Source organism: Miniopterus schreibersii (assembly GCF_964146895.1).
Source record: "Miniopterus schreibersii genome assembly, chromosome: 9".
Classification (NCBI taxonomy): domain Eukaryota; kingdom Metazoa; phylum Chordata; class Mammalia; order Chiroptera; family Miniopteridae; genus Miniopterus; species Miniopterus schreibersii.
The window spans coordinates 9,119,683-9,139,445 of NC_138118.1; the positions used below are offsets into that span (position 1 = coordinate 9,119,683).

Consider the following 19,763-nt stretch of genomic DNA (forward strand, 5'->3'; position numbering starts at 1 on the left):
TCTGACCGAGCAAGTGCATATCACTTGGGGAGAGAAGTGCCTTCTTTTTAGGCCTTAAAGTATTCCTGTAAGTAATTTTTTCAAATACTGTGTCAAGCACACAAAGATAAGCTGATACACAAAGAAACTAGACTCCTCAAGGGAGAACCAGGGGAAACGAGAAAAAGCAGAATCAAACTCACAGAAATTTAAGAAATTCAAATTATCAAACTCAGATCACAAAGCAAGTATGCTGACTATGTTTAAGAAAATAAAAGCATGAAAGCATAATATTGGAAATGGTAAAAAGTGAAGATTTTTAAGAAAGAAAGAACTTCTAGAGATACAAAATATTTTGAACAAAATTAATAACTGGATGGCTAGGTTTTATATACATCAGCCAAAAATGGCCACTGTATGTTGTGCCTCTGCTTGTTTATATTTTCACAGCAGGCTGAGACCCATTCACTCAAAAGCTTTCTAAAAAAGCTTTTTTTAAAAATTAGCTTAAATTTTACTCATCCAGTTGTTTTAAATGTAGCCCAAATAAGCACATTTTTATTCTTTGAGACCCTGCCTGGTTTACATACCCCACAAACTTCCCACACATCTGCTGGCCATAGATAAGATAAACCCCAGGGCTATAAAGAACCTAAGCTGCTGGTGCCTATCAGGCCTCAGGCAGTCTCTGCCCCTGGGGCCCCCACCCTGCAGCTGAGAGACCTCATCTAGAAAAGTAAGCCCCCATCCAAATCCCCTCCTCCCTGGAATTATGTCACCCTCCTCCCATTCTGGATGGTGGTCCCTGTGCCATAGCCTCCAGACAGTCACTTGCCATGAGGGACCTTTGAAAGTCACCCAAATAAAGTTTGTGGGGCCCAGCCGAACATGGCTCAGTGGTTGAGCATCCACCTAGGATGGAGGAGACTGTGGTTCGATTCCAATCAGGGCACAGGCCAGGGTTGAGGGTTCGACCCCCAGTCAGGAGCGTGCAGGAGGCAGCCAATCAATGACTCATCATTGATGTTTCTCTCTCTCTCTCTCCCCCCTCCTCTGAAATCAATAAAAACTTTTTTTTTTTTTAAATGTAAACATGCCCTAGCCTGTTTGGCTCAATGGTTAGAGCGTTGACCTGTGGACTGAAGAGTCCCGGGTTCGATTCTGGCCAAGGGCATGTACCTCGGTTGCAGGGTCAATCCCTGGCCACCTGGTCTGTCTGGGCACATGTGGGAGGCAACCAATGGATGTGTCTCTCTCACATCGATGTTTCTCTCTCTCTCCGTTCCACTCTCTCTGAAAAGCAATGGAAAAAATATCCTGGAGTGAAGATAAAAAAAAAAAGTGAACATAATAGATTGAATCTTTTACCAAAATTGGCAAAGTCCCTAAGATTGACTCAAGGTAGAAAAACAAACATTTATTTCTTTTATTTGTTCTTACCAAGGATGAAAACTCTGAAGAGATCAAATTACAAGCCCAGTTTACTACTGAACTGCTGATGCTGGAAACTAGGCAATTAGGCAGACTCAAAGGACTCTTCCGTTGGAAGGAGGATACACAAGAATGTATTTTATGTAATATATAAATGGATTGTTCAATTGTATATCGAGCAATTTAATTGACGGGCATTTCTTCTGCCACAACTGACCACCTTTATTGACGTAAGATAAGCCACGGAAAGCGAAGCTGGGCTTATGCTAAGGACGTGTGCTCTCCGCCAGCCTCCTGCCCTGCCAACCACTTAAACAAGGTCCCCGAGGGGCCGAATTTCTTGTCAGCATGAAGTAAGTTAATAGTGCTCCTTGCTATTACATTTTCACATATTTTTTACTTTGATGTAGCTAATTTGCTGGTTTCATTTTAATTCTTTCCTCCTCCTACTCTGGGTGGTATGATGCCAATTGGAACTTTTTTTATTTTTTATTTTTATTTTTTTATTGATTTCAGAGAGAGATGAAGGGAGTGGGAGAGAGAGAGAAACATCAATGATGAGAGTCATTGATGGGCTGCCTCCTGCACGCCCCCTGTTGGGGATGGAGCCCCTCAACCCGGGCATGTGCCCTGACTGGGAATCAAATCGGGATCTCCTGGATCCTAGGTCGACACTCAACTGCTGAGCCACGCAGGCCAAGCCGGAATTGGTTTTTGGAGAAGGGTGAGATTTAAAAATTTTGACACATGCAGAAATTTTACATTTAAATTTTGGTGGTTTCTAACCCAAACTAATGCCCAAGGAAATAATTTCCAAACATGGTTACCTCATAGGGTTAAATTAAAAATATCTGTACAGCCCGGCTGGGTGTGGCTCCGCGGTTGAGCATCGATTTAGGGTCCAGGCGATCAGGGTTCGATTCCCGGTCAGGGCACATGCCCGGGTTGCGGGCTCGATCAATGGCTCTCTCGTCATTGATGGTTTCTCTCTCTCTCTCCCTCTCCTTTCCTCTCTCTGAAATCAATAAAGATATATTTTTAAAAATAAATAAATAAATATCTGTACAAGGCGGGGAAAAGTAGGTTTACAGTTGCTCGTATAGAAAATACAATAGCCTGGCTGGGCGTGGCTCAGCGGTTGAGCGTCAATGTAGGATCGATCTATAAGATCGCGGCTCGATTCCTGGTCAGGGCACATGCCCGGGTTGTGGGCTTGATCCCCAGTTAGGGGCATGCAGGAGGCAGCCGATCAATGACTCTCTCCCATCATTGATGTTCCTATCTCTCTCTCTCCTTCTCTCTCTTCCTTCTTCTCTCTGAAATCAATAAAGATATATATATTTTTAAAATACAATAATAAATAATAACAAGAATAAATTCTGTTTCATGTACTCACAACTGTAAACCTACTTTTCCCCCACCCTGTATATAACTGAATCTGTATACAGATATAGTATAGAACATGCTCTCTATCTATATATTTTTTTATATCGATATGTACATGTATATGTGTGTATGTACGAAATGTTAAAGAAAAGGGGGTCATAATGTATGGCCTCTTGTGCACTCTCAGTTCCCTGTGAAAAGAGAGCTCTAACAGAATCTACCCACAGGATTGTCAGGGAAACTAAATAATGGATGTAAAGTATTCTATACAGTACTTATAAGGTTGCTAAGTTCTTATAACATAGTTAAGTTCTAAGTATTTATAAAATGTCTACTACTATTGATCTTGTGGTAACCTTGAAGGAGACCCTGAAGTGTACCAAGCAAAGGAAGACAGTCCAGGAATGAGAAAGGTGTATGCAAAGCTATGGCAGTCGGAGAGTATAGTGTATGGAGCAAACTCAATGGCTAGACTGGACAGGACAAGACTAGAGGCAGGGAGAGAACTGAAATAAGCAACGAACCTGGAGTAGTGGCATAGGAGGAAGGAGACAGACAAAAGAGAGATCTAGAACACAGGGCTGGTGGGAACTGGTAAATGACTAGAGGGGGAATGAAGAGAGTGATGGATACCCTAGGATCTGATGTGATTTATACATTGCTGACATTGAACCAAAGAGCCTCACACATATTTTAGAGGGAGAAGTGAAAATATTTGATTTTAAAGTATTTGAGTTCATGTCAGGCATCTAGGTAAAGATCACCTACAGTATATTAGGCACACACAGAGAAGTTAGAAGTCAACATTCTTTTTAGAATATCGGATAAATATAAATATTGAAATAATTAGGTTCATATAGAATCACACTGGCAATAACAAAAGGGTGTTAATCAAGACTTATAGGTAGATAACAGTTTTGTCAATAACCCGGGAAGTATAGGGTAATTTGAACTGGAATTACGTTAAAAACAAATTTCCATCACTACCTCAGCTGCTTTGCCATTGTAAAGGCGAAAATGATTACAGGCCTTAAGGTTGAGTGCGATGGTGCTATCGGGAATTTGCTGAAGGTAAACAGCCAGAACTTCTTGAGACACATCATAGTAATCCAACTTGTAGTAACACAGAGCCACATAAACATTGAGGGCAAGATATTCCCTATTAGATAAAAGAATTAAAGGTTAACAGTTTAGTCTACTTCACAGACACGTGGTCAAACTACCGAGACTTCTTTAACGGCTAAAAAGAACAGCAAGGCGAAGAGGGTATGAATTCACCTTTTGAAGGAAGAAGGCAAGATGTAATCAGTGCAGTATTTTTCTCTTTGTATCGTAACATTAGGGTGTTTTGATAAGAAGAATAAAAGATGACAGCTAGAGAAGCAAGCGAGAAGTCCAACCCCTACGTGTTCATGTTAAAAACTCTAGCATATGCTGTAACTGAGTATCTGTGCAAATAAGCACGCACCACACAGCGGATGGACAGACAAGGCAAGCAGACCTGGTGACAGAAATGGGAATGGGTGGGAGACTGTGAAGGTAAAGCAAACGAAGGGAGAGCGAGGTGGGTGAAATATTTGAGGGATGTGGGAGAGAGGCCACGGGGTCAGTGATAAAGTTGCAATGTTAATTTTTCAGAATGGTTTGTTTCTAATTTTGTCAGCAAGTTACCTGAAGGTATTGCAACAGTGACACTGATACATCTACACCATACATTTTCAACAGGGGCGATGTCACCCCAAAATCAGGCAAAAATTGGTTCTTATAAAGAGGTGGGGCATTGTACTCATTTTATGTATAAAGCATAGAAGTACATACAATACATAAACAGATATACAGTATGTGTGTGGTATTAAAATTTCACAGGAGGGCAGTTGCAGGGGGCAAAAGAGCCTACAAAGGCTCCTTGGAAGGGTGACAATGAAATAAAGGTGGATGAACCTCGATCTAGACAATAAGGAGTTCTTACTCTCACCAGATCATTAGCTAACAGACTTGAACACATGTCGACACTAGATCCAAAGGACACTAGGTCCTCGGCCAAACTAGTTACAAAAGAAACTAACGAAATGAGATTGTGAGTAGACGCAAAAGGACACAGACCTGTTATCTAGCAGTATTCGCTTATAAATGTCAATAGCTTCTTGGTAGTGAGATCGCATATAGTGGATTGAGGCCAAACTGAGCTGATCTTCCGTGATATCCTGGAGGTTCTGGTGGAAGTTCATCAACTTCTTCTCATCATTAAACTAAAATTGAGAGAGAGACGAAGACATGTGAAGCTGCATATTGGAGCACAGCCAAGGACATCAGCACCTATGTCATAGGCATTTCAACTCCTCCTCCAGCAGTTCTGTCCCTATGCTCTCCCTGTTTCCCTCCAGCTCAGGTCTCCTCCTCTGTCTCGCCTTCGGAGAGAGAATGGGGGGCTCTGGAGGCCCAGTTTTGGCCACGGGAAGCCTTTAAGTTACAGTGGCTATTAGTTACTTGGCCCCTCTTCCTCTTACCTTCTTTTTCTTTTCTATTTCTTCCTTTATATTTTCTCCCTTTCTTTATTTTTTTTGTCTCTTTATCTTTTTTATAGGCTGTTTACCAGAGAGACAGTTAAAATATAAGGATACAAAAGAGGACAAAGTAAAAGGATGTAAAGAGATATAATAGGCCAACAGTAACCGAGAGAGAGCTGGTGTAACTACATAAACACGACAAAGTAGACTTTCTGTGAGAAAGAATTTTCACAGATAGAGACATTTTATAGCGATCTGGGTTCCAGTCCACTAGATGGACATACAAGAATTTCTAGTTACTTATTTCTTACCATTGTTGGTAACAAAAAAAAAGAGAAAAGTATTTTATTTTCTTTTTTTACTGAAGTGATTTTACTTTTATTTCCTTCACTTTAAGCCAATCATGAAATTTCACAGGGATTCTGGGGTGGGGGCAGAAGGAAGGGGGTGCTAAGAATCCTCGGGGTGTGGCCCACGTGGCCCACGGGGGTGAAGGTAGGGCAGGACTCGCTGGGGTAGCTGGAGGAGCACCGACTGTTGGCCGGTAGGTAGGTGCTAAGGAGGAAGTATTTTAAAAACAAAAAGTGTGGCCCAGACAGTGTGACTCAGCAGTTGAGCATTGACCTAGAATCCAGGAGATGGTGGTCCAATTCCTGGTCAGGGCACATGCCCGGGGATTGTGGGCCTGATCCCCAGTAGGGGGAGTGCAGGAGGCAGCCAATCAATGACAACTCTCTCATCATTTATGTCTACCTCTTTCTCCCCCTCTCCCTTAAATCATTAAAATAAAATAATAAAATAAAATAAGATAAAATAAAATAAAATAATAAAATAAATAAATAAATAAAATAAAATAAATAAAATAAAATAAATAAAATAATAAAATAAAATAAATAAAATAAAATAAATAAAATAAAATAATAAAATAAAATAAAATATAAAATAAAATAAATAAAATAAAATAAAATATAAAATAAAATAAATAAAATGAAATAAATTAAAATAAATAAAATAAAATAAAATAATAAATAAAATAAAATAATAAAATAAAATAATAAAAATAAAAACAAAAAGTGTGAAATCACAATATGAATACCTTGTGAGCCAAGTGAAATAGGAGGCGGTTTTGAAGTCGGCTTTTTGGAGCTGGAAAAAAAAAAATCCAAGCTGCTTATTAAAGAAATCAATTGCCTATGGCATGCAGGAATAACATGAAACTCATATAAATCTTCCCAAATCCTTACCTATCTGCTCCTATATCTCTGCTATATAATAATATTTATTATTTTAGTCTGGTCTCCACCTGTAAGAGCATCGAGAACCAGAAGAAAAACGTCCTCAGGTTCTGCTCTCCCCCACCACTTGTTCTACCTGATTCTTTATGCGACCACAGTGCAGCACTCCACACCCATCCACCACTGTGCTGCTCACTGACCCAAACATGTAGGAATTTCAATACATGTAGGAATCCCCTCTCATTTAGCTGTCCTTCCCAGTATTCTTTGTCAATGCCTTCTGAAATCTCCTTTTCCACAGTTCTACTGCCATGTTTTCTTAAGTGCTAGTCCAGCCTCTACTCCATAGGTCTCCTAGCATGATAACCTGCCACAACGAAACAGGTAGCGAAGCAAAAAGGCTGACACCTTTCAAGTTCAAAATCCCGTTTGCACTCTTGGAGAATTTTCCTAATTCTAGACACCCAATCCTGTATCTCTTTACAGAAAAAAGTCATACCTCAATTTTTAAAAAAGGAAAAATAGCCCTGGCCAGGTAGCTCATCTGGTTAGAGCATCGTCCCAATATGCCAAGGTTGCAGGTTCCATCCCCAGTCAAGGCACATACAAGAAGGAACCAATGAAAACACAAATAAGTAGAAAAACAAATCAATTTTTCTCTCTCAATAAAATAAATGTTTTTAATGAAAAAATATGTATGAAGAGATGCAGCTACCTTGATCACTTTCTATGTGTCTAACATTGTTCTAGGCAGAGATAAAGCAAGTAATTTAAAGGCCCTTATAATTAAATTAGGAAAGACTACATTAGTACATGTGACACAATTTGGGTACAAATCAATCAAGTTCCAGATTTTCCATGACTTTGAGCTGGAATTCCTTCTAAATACGTACACCAGTTAATTAGCTAAGAATCCTACCCTGGAATACATTCTTCCATAACAAATTTCCTAAAATACATTCCCTTGCCAACTTTCTCTACGTGTCCTTGAACTTGATTCACACTCTATTCTTAATCTTCCTTCCATACTGCCCTTTGCCCTACTCCTGTTTGCAAATTTGAGTCTAGTTCCCCTAAGATGACTGTCACAGCAGGTAAAGCGAAGGAAAAGCAGCACGGATTCTTCACACTGAAGTCACTTGGCTTCTCAGAGGCAGCAGCAGCAGCTATGAAACCCACATCCACAGGAGCTTGAACAACCCCCGACTCCTACCAAGAGCACGGACACGCTGCCCTGATGGGGCCTGAGAAAGATGCCGCCCCCTTTTCTTCTCTCATTCTCCTGCCAGAAGCTGCAGCTTCTAAGAAAGGGGCGGCGGCCTGGCCGGGCGTGGCTCAGTGGTTGAGCACTGACCTAGGATCCAGGAAATCCGGGTTCGATTCCCGGTCAGGGCACATGCCCGGGTTGCGGGCTCAATCCCCAGATGGGCGCGTGCAGGAGGCAGCCGATCAATGACTCTCATCATTGATGTTTCTATCTCTCTCTCTCCCTCTCCTTTCCTCTCTCTGAAATCAATAAAGATACATTAAAAAAAAAAGGGGAGGGCGGGGGGGGCAGCACAAAAGATTAACTCTTTCTTTAAACATAAATTTGCTCAAGCCCAATATTCTTAGAAGAGTAAAGCTATTCTGTAGCTTTCTAATATCACTTGATTGTTTGTCAACAGGAAAAGGAATTAAATAAATTTTTAAATCTCCAAAATGACTCTTAGGATTAGAGATGAATGCCAGACATTAAAGGGGCCCATTTTACCTTTGAATCCAGCAGCTTCAGCTTGCTTATACATTCCAAGAAAAAAGTAGGTACAGGCCAGATTCACCCAGACTTCAGGATTGCAATTTTCTTCCTTTGTCGCATTTTCATATTCCTGAAATATGTATTAAGAGGCGATGTCATTTCAGCAACAGAAGGACCATCCTTCTACAATGGAATAGGCTTTCTTACTGAGACTGGACAACTTCCCACTTAGGGAGTCCTACAGGCTCAATTATTCTCTACCTGTAAGGTTAAACACTGCAGCTAAAGCTCAGCCCCACCCATGCAGGGCTGTGGTCGATAGCATCTTACGCTGGTTTTTTTCCCCTTAACATTGATATGAGCTAACAAACTGCAGAAATGAAAATTAATGAAAATATTTCATTTTAACTAACTTAAAAAGACATACAAAAGATACTTTATAAAAATGCATAGGCTCAGTTAACTTAAAGACTGATAGCCTTACTACGCTATAAATTTCATTTCATTCTAAGTGTTTTCTGGCTTTCTTTGGTTTTGCATTTTTGAAAAGCTTATTTTTTTTCCTTCGGTTTCTGAGATTCACTTTGCCAACCACACTTTCCATGTACTCTTGTTACTTATCAGTCTATACCAGATGCCTTCATCTTTTTTACTATGTTTGGGCTACTCTCCTTTCTCCCGCATTTCACAGATGCTACCAGCCTCAAGAGTGTCCTTTCCACATCCTCCCTTGTCCTGCACGAATTTTGCTGCTTTTGTTCTTCATCTCACCACATTACCTGATCTTGGATACTTTCATTCTAGTTACGCAGGTTCTTTAAATATCCTTAGATTACACTTTGGGAGTAAGAATATCTGGGAAATGTTTAAACAATTTCATCCATGAACTTAAAAAAAATTGTTTGACATAAGGAATCTATAATTTTATCTAGATCCATAATCCTATAAGTTGTTCATTAGATAGGATTTACAATGACAAAGAAAACAACTTCAAAACTATACTTGCAAAAATATAAAGGTAATGCAATCTTTCCTATGTCTAAAAATAACCAAACAAAATATAAATAAAAATGAACTTCTTTTGAGAAAAGACTCATGAAAGCTTTTCTATCAAAATGGTTTATTTTTCCTCTCCTGAGGACTTACTTAAGTAATACTAATGTTAATGTGCTGTACAACCTCATTAATTTATGTCTAAAGCAAAAAGTCAGCAAGACATATATACATACGTGAACATATAAAGATTTCTCAAGTAACACATGAGCAAAGAGCCAATGGTTGTCTCCATCAACAAAGAAGCAGAATTGGGGACAGCAGACAAGGTGGCTACTTTTCTTTTTATTTTGTCCCCTCCTATATTGTTTGAATTTTATCATGAGCATGTATTATTATAATACAGAGCTTAATAATATTTTCAAAGCCCTTCTGTTATAAATTTTCCCTTTCTTTTTACTAACCTGCAAAGCTCTCTTGTAGTCACCCAGGTGAAAAGCACAGTATCCAGTCCACAAATTAGTATCCTCTTCTTGTTCCCCAACATGACGTTTAAACTTCAGGTTAAAATTTCAGGGGGAAAAACCATGGAAAACTTTTAAAAGCAAGCCCTCTGTTTTTAAAAATGCTACATTAAGTTACTGACACATAATAAAAAATCACAAGTAATAGAAACAAGTCAATATTCAGTTTAATTAAACCGATACCTACAGAACTCATCATGATTACCTTTTAATTGTCACAGAAATTTATATTTTCAAACTTTTCACATTTATTTTTCTGTATTTACTGACACCTCACCCCAGAAAGTATTTAAGCATTATCCTCATAACAATTCTGGGTGATATATAAAAACATAAGAATTATGTGAAATATTTAGTCCCAAATAACTGAAAGTAGAGAGATGAAGTGGTAAGCTCCAGGCCTCATAGCCAGTAAGTGTGGTGGCAGGGACTTAAATAATGTTTGACTCCAAATCCCATGTTCTTACCCTCCGTGCTCTACTGCATTCAGCTTCATGCTTCAAACCTGTCCCATTAGTGTGCATACCTACTTACTCATAAGTTATAACTGTTTACTGAGGACAAGCCACTAAATCACTCTCTGACTGCTAAATGGGTTTACTAGCACCTACGAGAATTAAAGATGTTCAGAAGACTGGCATCATATGTCCACTATGAACAAATATTTATGAATTCTACAGTCAACAAAAGTCTCCTTTTGGAGGAAAGGACTGAACCCTGAAGGAGGAGTCCGAAATACCTTGGTAAAGAGAGAGGTTTTCACTCCACAGGGTGATAAATAAAAAACATGGGTGAGGCCCTGGCTGCATAGCTCAGTTGGTTAGAACGTCATCCCAATACACCAAGGTCTCAGGTTCGATCCCCGGTCAGGGCATATACAAGAATCAATCAATGAATGCATGAATAGGCAGAACAACAAATCGATGTTTCTCTCTCTCTCTGTCTTCCTCCCTCTCTAAAAAAATTAACAAATAAAATAAAATAATAAAACATGGATGAAAAATTAAATAGTGAAACATGTATTTACATATCATTGCTACAGACCTTTGGGTGCCTTTAGTTATTATAAGATGGAGGCATTCTTTGATACTTTCTTGACTGGGATGATAACTTACTCCTGTAGCTAACTCCATCAAATTGGAAATCCTCCTCTCACAAAATGCTGTGAATTTAAGTTCAGTGCCTCAGTTCTGAAGAAATTCTTATTTGAGGTCTCCCTGAATTTATCCCAGGAATTAAGGAGAGTTCATGAGAATTCCTCATCCCTACCATGAAGTTCCCATTCCCATACATCGTGGCACTTCTACTTAAAGGCAGAGTGGGATTACATCATAAGGATTGCACAATGCTGTTACTGGCTTAAAGAAGAGAGAGAAGAGAAACAGAGACTGACAAAAAAAATTAGACATATACACACCACTCAGTCCGCTAATTTACAGAACTAGAAGGTCCTTCTAACTCCTCTACTTTAAAGATGAGAAGGCTGCCCTGGCTGGTTTGGCTCAGTGGATAGAGCATCGGCCTGTGGACTGAAGGGTCTCAGGTTCAATTCCAGCCAAGGGCACATACCCCGGTTGCAGGCTTGATCCCAGACCCTGGTCAGGGGGCATGTAGGAGGCAACTAATCCATGTGCCTCTCTCACATCAGTGTTTCTCTCTGTCTCTCTCTTTCCCTTCCACTCTCTCTGAAAAGCAATGGAAAAAATATCCTCAGGTGAGGATTTTAAAAAAATAATAACAATAAAGATGAGAAGGCTGATACAAAAAAATTTAAACCATGTGCTCAATCCCAGATCACTAGGAAAAAATGTAGAACTATCCATGGAAGACTGAGAAAGACATATAAAGCTAATTAAAACAATTATTGTTGATAGATTTTGAGTAATAAGTCTGGAATAGTGCTTTGGAGAAATGACTGTGGTGCAACATAACCAGGCTTGCTGTCCAATATCACCTCTACACTCTTTGGTGGACCCCTGCAGTCTCCCATAGCATGTGTTTCCCACAAGGCAGTTTCTCAGAGTGCACTGTCCTTGGATCATCTACGTCAGAAACACTTAGGCTGGTTGCCTAAAATGCAGGTTTCTGAGCACCATTGTAGACCGACTCTGCAAAGAGTCAGCATCCCTAAGGCAGAAGCCCAGAAATATAGATTTTAATAAGCATCCTAGGTGATTCTGATATATATTAAAATTGAGAACTAGTGTGATAGAGATTAGAATATTTTCTGAACATTTAGTATTTTAGATAATAAGCATCAAGCATGGTAGATTTAAATTTAATCAAAACTTTATGACATATAAATCATAAGTTGGTCGGGGGTTGGGATAAACAATGAGAGAACTGACACTGTATTAAATGACCCTCCACCTGGCTAGTGTGGCTCAGCAGTTGAGCATGGACCTAGGATCCAGGAGATCGCAGTTCGATTCCCAGTCAGGGCACATGCCCGGGTTGCGGGCTCAATCCCCAGTCAGGGGCGTGCAGGAGGCAGCCCATCAATGACTCTCCCATCACTGATGTTTCTCTCCCTCTCTCTCCCTCTTCCTTCCTCTCTCTGAAATTAATAAAGACATATTTTAAAAAATAAAAGAATAAGAAAATAAATGACCCTCCATATTTTTAGGTTGGATTCGCCATCAGTGGGACTAGGCATAATTAAAAGTGTTCCTCAAGCCCTTGCCAGATAGCTTAGTTGGTTACAGTGCAGTCCCAACGTGCCAAAGTTTCAGGTTCAATTCCTGGTCCGGGTACATACAAGAATCAATCAGTGAGCCTTGGTCAGTGTGGCTCAGTTGGTTGAGCACAGTCTCATGCCAAAAGGTCACCTGTTCGATTCCCAGTCAGGGCACATGCTCAGGCTGTAGGTTCAATGGGAGGCAACTGATAGATGTATCTCTCACATCGATGATTCTTTTTCTTTTTTCTAAATCCTTACCCGAGGATATTTTTTCCATTGTTTTTCAGAGAAAGTAGAAGGGGGGGAGAGAGAGAAAGAGAGAAACATTAACGTGAGAGAGACACATCTATTGGTTGCCTCCCGCATGAGCCTGGACCAGGGCCGGGGATCGAGTCTGCAACCGAGGTACGTGCCCTTGGTCAGAATCGAACCTGGGACCCTTCAGTCCAAGGGCCGATGCTCTCTAACCACTGAGCCAAACCAGCTAGGGGGGGTCACATCAATGTTTCTCTCTCTCTCCCCCCCTCCCACTTCCTCTCTCTCTAAAATCAATCAATAAAAAAAATTTTAAAGTGTCCCTCAAGAAATGCCTAGATTTTTAGTTCATCTCTCATCAAATGTATAGTCAACTTGGAAACTGGAATCTGTGCCTGACTAGATTTACATAAAGGTCCAGAACGCACCCACCTGTCCAACAGCAGAGCAACCAGCATTCTCCCAAGCATTCATCCACCTTTATGGTATTTCTCTCCTAAGAAGCAACCTTCTTTGGACATTACCTCCAACAGGGTAATAGCTCCAGTGAAATCTCTCTGTGAAAGGAGCTCCTCTAGTTTTGGCATCTTCCTGCCTTTCTTCTTTCTCTTGTCCATGTGCAGCAGGTCCCCGCCTACAGCAGGTTTGGCCCTTGAAAGCATCTGTGAGAGAAACAACAGAGACAAGCTGTATGACCCAATTATGATGGTCAGTTTTAAACACAGTGACAGCTCCAGGATTTCCAAGTCAAATCCTCCACAACCAACCCCAGGGAAGCCTATGAAACTCTTTTGGTAACAAGTATCACCAAAAGGGCCATCTCCCCCTACGGCACTGAACCAAACAGCTATTCCCAACTTCTTTATCTTTCCCAATTAGAGTGAGGCAAGAAGAGATGCTTTCGTGCAGCTTCGGTCATCTCAGCCTTCCTTCCCTTGGTCTGCTCTTCATGCCACGCGCAGCTCGGGGGGGGGGGGGGGGGGGGGGTAGCCGGGAGCAGGAGGCAAGACAGCAGCGAGGTATTTACAGCTGCATCCCTGTCCCAGGTGGGGACACCCGCAACGCAGGGAGATCATCCTCCGCCGACATTCCTGGACTTTTCCCAACGGTGTGCTGGGCACCTCGAATCTCCAGCCCCAGGATATATACTCAAAGTCCTCCCTCACTGTTCAGAGCCACTAACCATATTGGCTTCGGTCCTGTGAGTCCGCCCTGCAAACAGACAGCAAAGGCCAGGCCGGCGCTTCTCCGCTTCCACCGCTCGCTGTCTCCACGGCAACCCCGCGGGGGCGGGGCGGGGCTGGTCCGTCAGGAGAAGCGCTCCCCGGAGAACCGGTGCGCTGGGCTTCTTGGTTCCGCCGTGCTTCCGCCGCTGCAGGAGTGGGAGTTTCTTTTGAGAGTATCCTGGTGTTTTTTATGGTTTTCTTTTCTTTTTTTTCTTTTCATTGAATTTATTCGCGTGACGCTGGTTAACAAAATTATACAGGTTGCAGGTGCACAATGATCTGTACACTGTATTGTGTTCACCACAAGTCAAGTCTCCTTCCATCACCATCTATCCCCCCTAAACCCTCCTCCACCGCCCCGCATTACAACACTGTTGCCCTCGTCCAAGAGCTGTTGCTTTTTTTTCTTTTTTTACTCAATCCTTTAACTCCTCCCTGCTCCCCGCCCCCAGCGGTCATTCTGCTCTCCGTCTAGTACTCTGCCTCTATTTTGCTTGTTAGTTCACTCTGTTCATTAGAGCGTCGTTTTGTGCTGAGAGCGAGAGTTTGCACCTCTATGAGTTTAGGAAAAAAAGCAAATAAGAACCGCATTGTGTTTCCAACGCAAGCTTCCTGGGGAAGTAATTTCACGGACCACTTCCGGTCTTGACCCGTTCGGGCTCCATAGCAACCGCGGGCGCCGCCTGGCACGTGATCCGATCTGGGGCGGGCGCCGGAAGGTTAGAAAAAAAGCGTTTGTGCTGGAACCGAGGAAGCTGAGCTTCGGAGGCGGGAGTTGGTCACAAAACAGTTTCAGCCCCGCGGAGGCGGCCCAGGGGCTGAGCCGCCAGCCCGAGCACCAGGCGGTCAGGCTGCATTCCGGGGCGGGGCCCGCGCCGGTGCCCGCTCGATCTCCAGCAGGGGGCGCGCAGGAGGCGGCCGGTCACTGACTCATCATCGATGTTTCTCTCTCTCTCCCTCTCCCTGAAATCAATAAAAACATTTTTTAAAAGTACCCTTTCTTGCTTCCATGCCTGCGCCCTCGCACCGTCAGGCGCTGCACTAAATATGGGTTGGCTGGAGGCCCTCCCTGCCTCCCGAGCCCGCTCCCTGGGCCGCGAGGCTCCTCTGACAGCACCGGCTCTGCAGGGTTGGCGCTGGAGGCACCTTCCGCGCACAGCTAGCTCAGCCCTCAGGGTGAACAGACTGAGCGGGAACGTCTGGAGAAGGGCAGTAATCCTCCCGCAGGCAGAGGTGGCTGGGGCGCGGCTGAGCTGCGCTGCATTCCGCTCTGATAACCGGCCCTGTGCAGACGCAAGTGCACCCCAAGCTCGCAGGAGGCAGGTCTGATCTCTCAGGTTCTGTTTGCACCCCTCCAGCTCCAGCCCCTGCCTGCCCGGCCCCACCCCCTGCCCCACAGTCACTTGGAGAGTCAATGACTACATAGTAGCCTCATGCACTGAAATACCCTTTTGTGTACACAACATACATCAAAATACAGAGACACACAGGCGGGCAATGCACAGGCTTCCCAGATGTACAGACTCACCAGCACTGCACTCCTCCCTCCTCTCCCCCCAGCCTCTGGCAGCTACTGATCTATTTTCTGTCTGTGGATTAGCCTATTCTGGACATGCCTTATAAATGAAATAATATAAAGAGATGTTCGCATACCGTAGTCTAAATATTGAAAAACTTTTAAAGCAGTCTAGCAAACTGTTAAAGAATAAAGTGTGTTATCCTCTGTCCTTGACGCGTGTACCATCATGAAGGTCAGGCTCCAGTTTGGAATTCTCAGGCTTCTCGGAATTCTGTGCCGAAGGTGACAACTTGGGGAGAGCAGCCCAGCGCTCAGCCCAGTCCCTTCTCTTCTCAGCCCCAACCCCATCCTGAATTAGGAGGGGATTTGTGCATGGGTGTGGCCACAGATGCAAGTCCTAGTCTCCCCCTCGCCTGTGAGCTGTCATCCCCTGACAGACCCAAAAGGACAGACCCAAGGAAGAGACCCACTCCAGGGTGGAAACAGGCAGGGAATTCAGAGTCCTCGGCACCAAAGCGATGGTGAGGAGGGTTGCAAGAACGCGGGCAAGAAAAAATTCTGAGATGTCCTAAATTAAAATTACAGCAGCCGGAGAGTGAGAAAAAGAAACGAAACCAAACCTTTAACCTGTTAATAGCCGTGGACCAGCTCTCACAGAAAGACTGCTCACGTTCCTGCATACCTGTTGGAATTTAGGATTAATTTCCAGGTGGCTATTTCTGAGATTATCCCAAAGAGACAATATCCAGGCGCCTTAAAACCCTAGGAGTTACCGCTTCTTATTTACACATGAATTTTCCAATCTGCCCCCTACAACTCCCGTCCCTTTGTCTAATAGCTAATATCCTTTCAGACGGGCTTACTCTTGCTCTCCCCTACTTGCTGTATAAAAATGCTTGCAAAACTACAGGACAATGGACATATGTTCTTTCTTTCTTTCTTTCTTTCTTTTGTTTTTCCTTTCTTTCTTTCTTTCTAATATGTCTTTATTGATTTCAGAGAGGAAGGGAGAGAGAGAGAGAGAGAAACATCAATGATGAGAGTCATTGATCAGCTGCCTCCTGCACGCCCCCGACTGGGAATCGAGCCCGCAACCCGGGCATGTGCTCTGACCAGGAATCGAACTACAATCTTCTGGATCCTAGGTCAATGCTTAACTGCTGAGCCATGCACCATGGCGCAAAAAAAAAAAAAAAAAAGAATACTTTAAAAACCAAATTTTGTTCCACCGCCTCTTAGTGAGTTTTATGGGCTCATAGGAGAGGACCCCATTTTTGACAGTTCTAAGCAAGAGCAAGAATGAGTCCAAGATTAAACATTTGAAAATATAGTCCTTAAAGAAAGACGTTTTTCCATTATTTTAAAATAAGTTATATACATATACATATATTTTTAAATATGTTTTTATTGATTTCAGAGAGAGGAAAGGAGAGGGAGAGAGAGATGGAAACATCAATGATGAGAGAGAAGCTCTCATTGATCGGCTGCCTTCTGTATGCCCCCTACTGGGGATGGAGCCTGCCACCTGGGCATGTGCCCTGACGGGGAATTGAACTGTGACCTCCTGGTTTACCAGTCAATGCACAACCACAAAGCCATGCTGGCCCGGCCCAAGTTCTTCTTTATGGCCAAATTTTTCAGAGATAAGCTAAAGATATGAAAAAAGTAATTTTAATTTATACCAGTTAAAATTAAGTAGATTTGTCTATGTGAAGATACTGAGAAAAACTTCTGATTGCTAACGTAATTATCTATTTGGTGGAAAGATAATTGGAAAAATCAGAAACCAATGTAAGCATGATAAAGTGTAAACAGGAAAAATACCAGGCATTACAATCTATGAGCCCTGAGGGGAGGAACTCCCTGTATCGGCCAGCGGCTGAGATGTAGGCTCCTGGGGAGGCCTGGTTCAGTTCATCCCCTAGTCCCCTAGCCTCTAGCAAGAGCCGGACAAAAGTGACATAGAGTTGTGTACTTTAGAGTCAGTAAGACCCGGATTAGAATCCTGCCTCCTCCCCCAGCTCTCCCATGCTCCCTACCCTTGTGACCTCGAGTAGGTTACTTAACCTCTCCCAAGTTTTTATTTTCTGAGGTAAGAAAACCCACCTTACTGATATGCTTAAGGCTCATCTGAGGTCATTTACAAGTGAGAGTCAGTATAATAATATAGTGGGTAAGTGTGTAGCCCCTGGAGACGGACTGCCTGGGTTCAGTTCTTGACTCAATCGCTTGCTTTAGCTCTGCGACCTGGGCAAGTCACTTTACTTCTTTGGGCCTCCATTTTCTCACCTGATAATGATAATAAAAGTACCTACCTCTTAGGTTTATTGGTTATGAAAGTGTAGGGGAGGAAAAATTCTTCTTCTACCCAAATTCTTCTGGCGGGTGTAACAACAAATTACGTGAGACAGATTAACAGGAGAACATAACCAAATTTATTACATTTGTAATAAATGTAAGGAACTGAGACCTGAGGACAAATCAGGCAGTTAAGGCTTATACACTGTCTTGAACTGCAGGGAAAGGGGGGTTGTGATTTGGGACTTTAAAGGGGAGGAAGGCGCCCTGGACTAGTAGCTCAGTAGGTTAGAGCATTGTCTGGATGCGCCAGGGGTGCAGGTTCAGTCTCTGGTCAGGGCACATAACAAGTGAGCATATGGATGAGCAGAGCAAGTCAATGTTTTTCTCTCTCTTTCTCTCTCTCTCTCTCTCTCTCTCTCTCTCTCTCTCTCTCGGGTCGATAAAAAAAATTGTTTTTAATTAAATACAATAAGGGGGAGGAAAGCAATTCACATGGACATGGAAAAGCAAATGTTTGGTAGCCAAATGTTTGTTGGGCCATTTCAGCCCAACAATTGGACTTTGATCAAACTGTCTTTGCAAGGTTCCTCCCTGTCTGTTACACTTAGTTCATATTAAACTGTGCTTATCTGTGATGGTATCTCCCTTCCTGGAGCAGGTCCTCTATATCAGTTCTTTTAGGCAGTTAGGGGGAAGGTCAAAGCTTCTTCCTGAGTCTTTTGTTTCTTAAAAATAACCAGCTTAGCTCTGTGCGGCAAGCAGAGCTGGGGCCTTCCTACCAGCGGCGAGCACCACACAGAGGCACCGCTCATCTGGAAACCGACCAGAAGGCAAAGTTTTGGAGGCAGTTGGTGTGTTTGAGGTGCCAAAACAGAATGGAAAATATGACACTGGGCAGCTTTTCCTTCACAGTGTTTTTGGCTACCGAGGTGCCGTCCTATTTCCCTGGCAGGCCAGACTCTATGACCCGGACGTGGCTTCTGCAGCTCCAGAAAAAGCAGAGCATCCCACTGGCCATGGCTCTAAGAAGGTAAAAGGCAAAACTCACACTTACTCTCAGGTGCTGATTGATGCCCAAGACTGTCTACATATATCTCAGAGATCTCAGACAGAAGCTGTGACTTTCTTGGCTAACCATGATGACAGCCGGGCGCTCTATGCCATCCCAGGACTGGACTATGTCAACCATGAAGACATCCTTCCCTACACCTCCACAGATCAGGTTCCCATTCAGCACGAGCCCTTTGAAAGATTTCTTCCCTACGACCAGACAAAAGCACCCCCTTTTGTGGCTCGGGAGACACCATGGGCCTGGCAAGAGAAAAATCACCCCTGGCTAGAGCTCTCCGATGCCCACTGGGAAACAACCAAGAACATCTGTGTCACTGTCATCCCCTTCTACATGGGCATGAGGGAAGCCCAGAATTCCCACGTCTACTGGTGGCACTACTGTATCCGCTTGGAGAACCTTGACAGTGACGTGGTACAGCTCCAGGAGCGACACTGGAGGATATTCAGTCTATCTGGCACCTTGGAGACAGTGCGAGGCCGAGGGGTGACGGGCAGGGAACAGTGTTATCCAAGGAGCAGCCTGCATTCCAGTACAGCAGCCGCGTCTCCCTGCAAGCTTCCAGCGGGCATATGGGGGGTACTTTCCTCTTCCAGAGGCCTGATGGCTCCCACTTTGATATCTGGATCCCTCCCTTCTCCTTGGAAAGCAATAAAAATGAGAAGACACCACCCTCAGGCCTTCACTGGTAGGCCAGCTGAGGCCCTGAGTGGCCAGGCTGGGTCCCTGAAGAACAGCTCTCAGCCCACAATTGCTGCGGAACTCTTGGGCCACAGTGGGTCTCTTAATTGTTTGCACCGTTTGAATGTGGGGTTCTTTTTTTGGTGGGTGGGCTATGACGGTTTTCTCCAGAAGACCCACATAGCACTCCTCCAAGGCTGGCCGCCCCTGTAAGCCCTGCCTACGCTGTGTTCCAGTAA

General features: G+C 43.2%; 1 protein-coding gene and 1 pseudogene across 3 annotated transcripts in view; one reads left to right on the top strand and one right to left on the bottom strand.

Moving 5' to 3' along the window:
- The window catches only part of IFT56 (intraflagellar transport 56), a 37,601-nt gene extending 23,010 nt beyond the window's left edge, over nucleotides 1-14,591 (bottom strand). For both annotated transcript variants that reach the window (XM_081146325.1, XM_081146326.1), the window contains exons 1-7: nucleotides 13,912-14,591; nucleotides 13,253-13,390; nucleotides 9,734-9,826; nucleotides 8,292-8,406; nucleotides 6,400-6,449; nucleotides 4,900-5,045; nucleotides 3,784-3,955 (exon numbers count right to left, since the gene is read on the bottom strand). In XM_081146325.1, coding sequence (XP_081002451.1) covers nucleotides 3,784-3,955; nucleotides 4,900-5,045; nucleotides 6,400-6,449; nucleotides 8,292-8,406; nucleotides 9,734-9,826; nucleotides 13,253-13,390; nucleotides 13,912-13,914 — 717 coding nt within the window. In that variant the 5' untranslated portion in view covers nucleotides 13,915-14,591. The remainder of the gene's footprint in view (nucleotides 1-3,783; nucleotides 3,956-4,899; nucleotides 5,046-6,399; nucleotides 6,450-8,291; nucleotides 8,407-9,733; nucleotides 9,827-13,252; nucleotides 13,391-13,911) is intronic.
- Nucleotides 14,592-15,699: 1,108 nt separating this feature from the next.
- Nucleotides 15,700-19,535, top strand: LOC308562041 (polymerase delta-interacting protein 2 pseudogene; annotated as a pseudogene). Its single transcript has 2 exons — nucleotides 15,700-15,705; nucleotides 18,520-19,535. The product of its transcript is annotated as a polymerase delta-interacting protein 2 pseudogene (transcript).
- Nucleotides 19,536-19,763: the final 228 nt, after the last annotated feature.